The following is an 8,981-nucleotide window of genomic DNA, read 5'->3' as shown; positions in this document are numbered from 1 at the left end:
ATCTGCAGCCAGACCTGCTTGCAGTGTGCTCTGGGTGCTTCTCAAAGCCACTCCAGCCTCCTCAGCCTCCTCTTCCACCAGGTCTTTCTGTGGGATAGATAATGTGAATATGGCTACCAGGTGGCCACACCTACAGCTGCAATCCTCAAGTCCTTGTCACTCAATCCTATGGTGTTTTTTTTATTTTTTTTATAAGAAAAGAGATGGGGTCTCGCTATGTTGGCCTGGTTGGTCTCCAACTAGGCTCAAGTGATCCTCCTGCCTCAGCCTCCCAAAGTGCTGGGGTTACAGGTGTGAGACACTGTGCCACAGCTCTTGGTCTTTCTACAACTTACTTTTTTTTTTTTTTTTGAGACAGGGACTCATTCTGTCACCCAGGCTGGAGTGCAGTGGTGCAATCGTGGCTCACTGCATCCTCAACCTCCCAGGCTCAAGTGATCCTCCCACCTCAGCCTCCCAAGCAGCTGGGATTACAGGTGTGTACTACCATGCCTATCTTGCTATGTTGCCCAAGCTGGTCTCCAACTCCCAGGCTCAAGTGATCCTCCTGCCTCAGACTCCCGAGTAGCTTCTAGAGATTTATTAAACACCTACTGTGGACCAGTGGTGCTCTGGGCTCTAGGGATACAGGAACAAATAGAACCCTGGGCCCTGGTTTGACAGATCTGACTTCCTGGTGGGGGAGAGGCCCATGGAGCCTTCTACCAGGACCTGAGGAAGTGACCCAGGAGCTGGGGTCTGAGGCATGAAGTAGCCTGAGAGGGCAGAGCCGAGAAGGAAAGTGCCCCACAGAGAGAGAGGTATCCCAGAGAGAGAGAGGTACCCCACAGAGAGGCACCCCAGAGAGACGCACCCTACAGACAGACAGGTACGCCAGAGAGAGGTGCCCCAAAGAGGTACCCCAGAGACAGGTACCCCACAGAGAGAGGCACCCCAGAGAGAGGTACATTACAGAGAGGTACTCCACAGAGAGGTACCCCAGAGAGGTACCCCACAGAGAGACACCCCACAGAGAGATGCTCCACAGAGAGGCACCCCACAAACAGGCACCTGACAGAGAGGCGCCCCGCAGAGAGAGGCACTCTGGGGGTGGAAACAGGACCAGAGGCCATCTCCAGTTCTGAGATCAGACAGACCAGGAGGAACGGCCAGGGTAGGCGGTGGCTTTTCTCGCAGAGGGAACGGCACATACTAAGGCTGTGAAGCAGGTGGCAGGGAGCGCCCCGAGTCCTGGGGACCTGGGCATTGTGGGGTCAACCACATAAGGGATTGGGCCTTCACCCCAAGAGCAGAGAAAATGCAAAGGGGTCTTTGAAAAGAGCACTAAGCCGGGCGCGGTGGCTCGCGCCTGTAATCCCAGCACTTTGGGAGGCTGAGGCGGGCGGATCACAAGGTCAGGAGATCGAGACCATCCTGGCTAACACGGAGAAACCCCGTCTCTACTAAAAATACAAAAAACTAGCCGGGTGCGGTGGTGGGCGCCTGTGGTCCCAGCTACTCGGGAGGCTGAGGCAGGAGAATGGTGTGAACACGGGAGGCGGAACTTGCAGTGAGCTGAGATCCGGCCACTGCACTCCAGCCCGGGCGACAGAGCAAGACTCCGCCTCAAAAAAAAAAAAAAAAGAAAGAAAGAAAAAGAAAAGAGCACTTTGGCTGCAGGGTGGGGAGCAAGTGGGGAAGTCCAAGGACCCCCAAAGAGCCTGGTGTGCTTCTTCAGCAGGATGCGTGGATGGATGGACACGGAGGGGAAAGGAAGGACGGCTTGAGCCTGGCTCCTGGGTTCTCAGCGGGGCTGAATCCTGATGGAGACCCCATAGCACACAGGAACGGCCCCAAACAGGAGGAGAAGCAGTGAAGCAATTACTGGCTGAGCACATTCTGTGAAGTCTGTTTTGCATATGGGAAAACAGGCCCAGAGGGGAGCAGGAATTTGCTGGAAGGCCACTATCAGGCTGGGGCTAAAACCCAGGTCTCCAGTCTCCTGGCCCCACCACAGTCCACGGTGAGGCAGACAGAGTGGAGTAAGAGTATGAGGCAGCTCAGGCTGCCCTGCACGGCGTGGAGAGCTCAGCTGCAGCCTGCTTCTCTATCACCACCTCTCTCCAGCCCGAGTCCTCTCAGTTCCGCTGCAGCTTGGGTCCCAGCACCCTGGGACCGCCCCTCCCCCTGCCCCCAGCCCAGGTGGGGTCTGTACAAGGCTCATAGTGTCTGCAGGCAAACAGGTTTGTCCTCAGCAAGGTAAACGGAGTTGTCTGAGGCCCCGCCAACTTTCAAAAATGAGGCCACTGTGGCAGCAGAGGCATCCATGGGCACTGCGCTCCAATCATCCCCACCGCTGGGGCTGTGCCTGCTGGCTGCCAGCAGCTGTGTGTCCCGCCTGGCCCCGCCTCGGGGGGCTCACCAGATACTTGATCCTGGCACCGTGCGTCTTCACAGCCCTCTGAGCAGCCAGGGTCTCGAGCACCACCTGGAGACAGGGAAGAGGGAGAGCATGGTCGTGGCCTTGGCAGGGAAAAGGCCTCTGGTGTGGACATGAATCGGGCCTGACAAAGGTGTGGACAAAGGCAGAGCCAGATGTTATGGGACTGAAGCTCAGGAGACTTGGAGGGCCCATTCGAAGACAAATTACAAACACACAGTTAGGTGCAGGGTGAGGAGGAGAGCCTCGGAGGGAGGGGGGCCCTGGAGCTGCAGCCTCTTGGGGTCCTGGCAGATGGCCCCTGGCCCGCAGTGCACTCTGCAGCCCCCACCTCTGCCTGCCCGTGGCTTCTCCTCCTCTGAGCCAGCAGAGGGGTCAGTGGCTCTCACCACCCCAAAGCTGAAGGTGTCCGTGTCCACAGCCAGCCTTCCCGTCTTGATGTACTCCTCGGGCAGGTAGGCCAGGGTGCCCCGCACCGTCCGCGTCCGGGCCACCGTGCTGCTCTGGCTGGGGCTGGACCCGGCAAAGCGGCTGAACCGGGCCAGGCCAAAGTCTCCCAGCTTGGGTGTCAGCCTCTCATCCAGAAGGACGTTGGAACTTGGGGAGGGAAGACAGTGGCGTCAGCCCAGTTCTAGCTCCTACACCTGCCCGGCTTAGGTAAGGCTGGACTTGAGGCTGCCAGCCCGGTGCCTTGCCCACAGAAAGTGCTGGCACTGCCCTGAGTACTCCAGCTGCCTGGGGGCCTCTGCTCATCAGTGGGGCCCATCCTTGGCCTGTTTCCACACCTGTGCCATACCAGGTGTTGAGGTCCTAGGCCGTGCCTGATCCCCACATTGACGGGACGGGGCCCCCCTTGCTGCAGGCCCTGCCCCTGCAGTTCTCACGGGCCCCTCCTCACCTCTTGATGTCTCCATGGATGAGGCTGGGGCTGTCCTGATGTAGAAACTGAATTGCCCGGGCTGTACCCAGAAGGATGTCCAGTCGCTGAGGCCAGGAGAGAGGTGGGCAGGCCTGGGTCTGGGGCGGCAAAGGGGGACAGGGGAGGTTGCTGGGTGGCTGTGCCTTGATCCCAACCAACCTTCTATCTGTCACCGTGCAGCCTGGAGCAGCCACTTCACTCTCTAGGCTTCAGTCTCCCCTTCTGGAAAACGAGGAGCAAAGTCTCCGTGACCTGCACTTCTTAAGTGGGTGCAGACTAAGCTACTCTGGCTGCTTGTCAAAGCATTCAAGGCTGGGGAGTGGCTGGGGACATGTTCAACAGAATCTGCTGGGCATAGGCTCCCAGGGCTCATCCCTTTGTCCCTGGGTGGTCGGGAAGTCCTTGAAGGCATTCTTCCCACTCTCCCCAAGCACAGTATGCCAGAGGAGGCAAGGGCGTCCTCCGTCAGCGCTGGGTGGTCCAGCTGGTAGCCCCAGACCCCCTTGCCTCCGGGGCTTGCTGATGAGACCCTCCAGCTACTCCGCTTGCAAAGGGGAGGGGCCTGGGGAAGAGCTCTATAGAAAACAGTGGGCCGGGCCGGGCCAGGCGCGGTGGCTCACACCTGTAATTCCAGCACTTTGGGAGGCTGAGGTGGGCAGACCACTTGAGGTCAGGAGTTTGAGACCAGCCTGGCCAACATGGCAAAACCTCATCTCTACTAAAAATACAAAAATTAGGCAAGTGTGGTGGTGTGTGCCTGTAGTCCCAGCTACTCGGGAAGCTGAGGCAGGAAGATTGCTTGAACCCGGAGGGTGGAGGTTGCAGTGAGCTGAGATCACACCACTTCACTGCAGCCTGGGTGACAGACAGACTCCACCTCAAAAAAAAGTGACCCCACCATGGGCCAAATCCTGAGCGGGGTGCTGCTGGGGAGCTGGAAGTGCAGGCCTGGCCTGCTGGCAGGCCCCGCGCCCGGCTCCAGCCAGGTGTCAGGAGTGCTTTGGGTCCTGGGAAGCGTGCCGGGCCAGGTGAGCCTACCTGAGAGTGGAGACGGTCCTCCAGGGAGCCGTTGGGCAGAAAGCCGTACACGAGGCAGTAGAAGCCGTTCTGAGCACAGTAGCCAGCAAAGTCCACAATGTTTGGGTGACGAAACCTGTTTGAAAAAGGGGAGCACTTTCCATCAGGCCAGACTGGGTGGGCAGCCCTGGCTGGGCCTCAGGCGCCCAAGGGAGCCAGGTCCTGTAGTGTGTGGTCTGAAGCCCCACGGGACCTGGTGTGGCTCCCCATGTGGCCTCACCTGGACAGCTGCTCCACCTCGGTCAGGAAGCTCTGCTTGACCGCAGTCCACTCCAGGTCAGCGTCCTGCAGCCCCCAGGGTGCGGTGGGGGAAGGGGCAGGGAAGACGGGCAGCATGAGGCTCTCGAAGCGAAGGCCTTCGGGCCACCAGTGCCACGTGCCTGAGGCCCAGAACAACCAAGGGGCCAGGGACCCTGCGCCGGAAGGAGGGCTGAAGGAGTTGTGTGGGGAAGCGAGAGGCAAAGGCTGGAGAAGTGAGTGAGGGTTGTCTGACGGCCTTCCAGGGTCCCTGCCAGGGTGCGACACTCACCTCCTTCAGCCTCTTCACAGCATACACCGTGTTCCTCATCACTGCCCGGTACACGCACCCAAAGCCACCCTCCCCGATCTTGAGCTCCTCTGAGAAGTTGTGGGTGCCCTGGGAAATCTCACAGAGGGGCCAGCAAAATGGAGAGGGGTGGGCTCCCTGCAGGAGGGACACTGAGCTCTCTGGGCCTAGCTGTGAAAAGAGAGCCTGGGTCAGGTGGGGTCTCTGTCTCCTCCCTTCTGCCCAAGGCTCCAGGCTCTCCCCACCACAGCTGCCTCCCAGCTGACCCAGCTTGGCTGACTGCGGCTCTGTGGTACACCAAAGGCTGAATTCCTTCCTCCTTGTCTCGAATCTTCCCTGGGGGCAGGGGGCACCTACCTTGGTAGAGGAAGGGGCTGGAGATGGCGGTGGAGGCCGCAGGGAAGCAGGGCTTGGGACCAGGCCGAGCTCAGGCCCTGAATGGGTCTGGGAGCCTGGAAAAGCTTCATAAAGACACCAGTGAGAGGCAAGCAGAGACCAGCAGCACGTTCTACAGCCGTGGCCACGGTCAAGGTGGGCCCTTCTTTGGGTCCACCGAGCCCAACAACCGGGCCCTCTTACCTGGGGAGAGGAGGGTGGAGGCTGAGGATGGCAACTTCCGGGGGCTCCAGGCCTCGGCCTCGGCGGGTGCAGGGATGCTGCTGGGCCTCGGGGCAGTGGTGCTTGGGGACGGAAGCGGGGCGGGAGGGTGCCCTGGGACGCCAAGGAAGGAAAGGAAGGTTGAGGCCCGGGTGGGGGAGCCCCGTGGGGCCCGCAGGCCTCCCGGCCGTGGGGTGCCCGGAGTCCCGCGCTCACAGGCTGTGATGATGTCCCGCGCGCGGAGCAGCTGCAGGTGCGTGAGGATGTGCACCAGGTCGGCCACACGGGCGTTGCGGTTGATCCAGGGCCACAGGACGCTGGCCGTGCGCTGCCCGGAGCGCTCGCACAGCCGCAGCTCAGTCTGGTCGCGCACGATCAGGGCGGCTGCGGAGCAGGGGGCGTCAGGCGTCGGCGCCGGGAGCCCGCGCGCCCCCCGCCCCCCGGCCGCCCGCCGCCACCCACCGAACTGGCACCAGTCGGCGGGCTCCAGGGCGTCCATCACTTTGTAGAAACGGCACATGACCCAGGGCGGCACCTCGTACAAGAAGTGCTGGGCGCCGGGGGCTGCGGGCTCCCCCGGGCCCGGCCCCCCGGCCATGGCCGCCGCCGCCGCCGGGCCGGGGCCTGTCGGGGCCTCTCAGGGCCGCGGCGGGCACGGGCCTGGGCCGGCCGGGTCCGCGGACACTGACTCACTTCCCCTTCGAGCCGGCCTCGTGCGACGCCCGGCGGGGCGGAAGGGGCGGTGCCCGGGCTCGCCGCCATCTTGCGCGCCGCGGCCGCGCGCTCGGCCACGCGGGGGCGCCCCGCGTCGGGGAGGGCCCGGGTCGCGGCGCGTTCCGCGCGCGGCAGTCGGCCTACCGGGCTCGCCCGGGCGGGGCTCTGGAGGACGAACGGCGGCTCCCGGCGTTGCGGACCGAGGGCAGGGCGGAGGCCCGGGCTGTTCGGATAGGGGTCGGGGCCGGGGCCGGGCCTGCCGAAAGCTCCTGGGCGGCCCGGCGGGAGCCCTGCTCTCCACTGCGGCCTACAGGGCTGTTACCAGGAGTCCTGCCCGTCCGCCCCACGTCTAGCCCCCTGCACACAGCAGCAGCCTTGAGCCATTCAGACTCCTTGGGTGTCCTGAAATGTGCCAAGAACGCTGGCCCCCACAGCCGTGAGTGTACGCGTTGCTGCTGCCCCAGCCCTCGTTTGGCAAGGGTGAGCTCAAGCAGTTGTGGTGAAGGCTTCCTGAGCCCGCCGGCAGAGCTCCTGCCACCCCGTACCTGTCCCCTCCTGGGCATCGTCCTTGAGCACTTGTCTGGACCGCCACCCCCGGTCCCCGCCCTGAGATGGGGAAGACCCCACAAGCAGCAACGCAGACTTACTCTTAAAAGTTTCTCCAGCTGGATGTCTCACCCAGCGACAGTTCCCCTTGCCCTCTTGATCCTGACAGGGAAGGGGTTCCCCACCCCTAGCCCTACAGACTTACAACTTTTCCTAGAAACGAGAGCTGCCCAAGGCCCACAGCTGGCCCCTGTTGGAGTCTCTTCCCAAGGGCCACCACCACTGTGGCCACTCCTAAGGAAGATGCCAACCATACCATGAAACCCATGGCTTCTCACGGGATAGACTTTACTGAGATGTACCAACTCAAGTATCTGAAATGACTATGCACACCCATGCTAACCTCCACGGGGGGACGTGTCCTGCTTACACACAAAGGCCCATCAGCTTCTGGAACAGGGCTGGTGCATGAGATGCTCAATGCATACAAGTTGACTTTTCAATTCTGGGATCTACCTTTCAAGGCCCAGCCTTTAGAGGGTACCTTCTAGTATGTGCATGTGAAGCTGGACTCCTTTGAGCAGTTGTCTCCTCCAGCCCCTTACCAACCTGGTGAGGCTGCTCCTGAGAGCCAAGGAAGTCTAAGTAACAAGGGGGCCCCCTTTGGGCAAACCCCTCAGCCTGCCCTTGTCTGGTCAGAGAACCAGGTTAGCAGTCAGCAGAGGGCATGTGAGGGTCCTGGCAAGAATGACACACAGGAGGAGCCACCGCCTGCAGGGGTGGGGGTGTCCAAAAGCACCACAGCACATCCAGACCTAGGGGGTGCCCCTACCGTATGGGTCAGGAGCAGGGAGGTTGTGCTGCAGGCTGACTCATGCCAGGCCTTTCCTGTCACACGCTGAGCAGTGTGCCTGGAAAGCACTGGCTTGGAACAAGTTGAGGGGGCCGGTGAGGCCAGCATATGAAGGCGGCTTCCCTTGGCCTCTCGTGGCAGGCCTGAAGGCAGCTATCTGTGTCCAGGGACAGCCAGATCCAATGAGGAAACGCAGCACCATGCTGTCATGTGAGCTGGAGGGGGACTTCTGTCTTACAATGAAAGCCCAGACCTTGAGTCACTTTCACAGAGAGATTTATCGAGAATGCTAACAGCACAGGATACAGTACTTCCCAACAAAAGGTGCAAACGCGTCACTTAGAAAGGCATGCTGAGTATTCTTTGCTTTCACATGTATTAAAAAACTTACAAAAATAAAATAAAACTGCGTGCTGCCCATCTTTTCCAATAGTAAAAGAACCTTATGAAAAAATCACTGGATTTTACAACAAAAGACACAAACGGACATTTTTATGTAAATTTATAAGGCAAACTCTTTATATAATAAATAGGTTACAGGGATTCAGTGGGGGGGGGGGTTTGAAACGTATACAGGTACATTCAGACAGGTTTACTGAAATGGTACAAATTTCCTTAATAAATTGCCTTTTGTTTTTAAATATATCAGTGCTTTCAGTCATTTGGCTATACACAAAGAACCTTTTTTCTGAACACTACAAAAAAGCAATCGGTAATTTTTGTTTTTAAAACGACCTACTTATTTTCTAAAGTAATTGTCCCAAAACACAAAAACTGAAGGTGAATACGATACAGGGCTTTTGGAGACATCTCCAGCTAAGTGTGTCCCGGCCTCTCCCCGTGCCCCAAGTGCACCTCTCCCAACCTCAGACGGGTTTCCAGGCTGGAGCCAGCTCCCTTCTGCACAGGGTGGCCTGTTACTGGCAATGCTGTCCACAGCTCTCGGCCTCTGGGCTGGCACAGGGGAGTATGACTTCAACTCAGGAGGGGGCAGACACCCTGCCTGGCTCTTCCAGATGCTGCACCCCGCAATGGTCACTACAGTCAGCACTATCTCCACCTCTCAGAGGAGGGAGGGGCTGTCAGGTGTTTTGTGAGCCCAAAACCATGTCTAATGAGGGTAATGGCTTTTCTAAGGATGTTTTTGCCATGGAATGGGAAGGGGGTTTCTCACATCTAAATTTTGCTGGGGATCGGATGACAGCCAAGAGAGCGCAAGCCCCCTCCATGGTCATTTTATTGCCCTGGGAAGGGGAGGGTGGGGAATAGAGATGTCACAGTGTTGAGCCCTGGAGGATGGGGTGGGATG

At 59.6% G+C, this 8,981-nt stretch overlaps 1 protein-coding gene across 1 annotated transcript in view; it reads right to left on the bottom strand.

Moving 5' to 3' along the window:
* IRAK1 (interleukin 1 receptor associated kinase 1) overlaps nucleotides 1–6,331 on the bottom strand; it is a 7,190-nt gene extending 859 nt beyond the window's left edge. The window contains exons 1-11 of the mRNA XM_031936656.1: nucleotides 6,022–6,331; nucleotides 5,776–5,943; nucleotides 5,542–5,673; nucleotides 5,320–5,423; nucleotides 4,945–5,133; nucleotides 4,636–4,700; nucleotides 4,377–4,491; nucleotides 3,318–3,436; nucleotides 2,809–3,016; nucleotides 2,402–2,467; nucleotides 7–87 (exon numbers count right to left, since the gene is read on the bottom strand). Coding sequence (XP_031792516.1) covers nucleotides 7–87; nucleotides 2,402–2,467; nucleotides 2,809–3,016; nucleotides 3,318–3,436; nucleotides 4,377–4,491; nucleotides 4,636–4,700; nucleotides 4,945–5,133; nucleotides 5,320–5,423; nucleotides 5,542–5,673; nucleotides 5,776–5,943; nucleotides 6,022–6,157 — 1,383 coding nt within the window. The 5' untranslated portion in view covers nucleotides 6,158–6,331. The remainder of the gene's footprint in view (nucleotides 1–6; nucleotides 88–2,401; nucleotides 2,468–2,808; nucleotides 3,017–3,317; nucleotides 3,437–4,376; nucleotides 4,492–4,635; nucleotides 4,701–4,944; nucleotides 5,134–5,319; nucleotides 5,424–5,541; nucleotides 5,674–5,775; nucleotides 5,944–6,021) is intronic.
* Nucleotides 6,332–8,981: the final 2,650 nt, after the last annotated feature.

The sequence above is a fragment of the Piliocolobus tephrosceles genome, chromosome 12 (genome assembly GCF_002776525.5).
Source record: "Piliocolobus tephrosceles isolate RC106 chromosome 12, ASM277652v3, whole genome shotgun sequence".
NCBI lineage: Eukaryota > Metazoa > Chordata > Mammalia > Primates > Cercopithecidae > Piliocolobus > Piliocolobus tephrosceles.
Note: the sequence above shows the minus strand (reverse complement) of the source record. Positions and strands in the feature narration are given on the sequence as shown.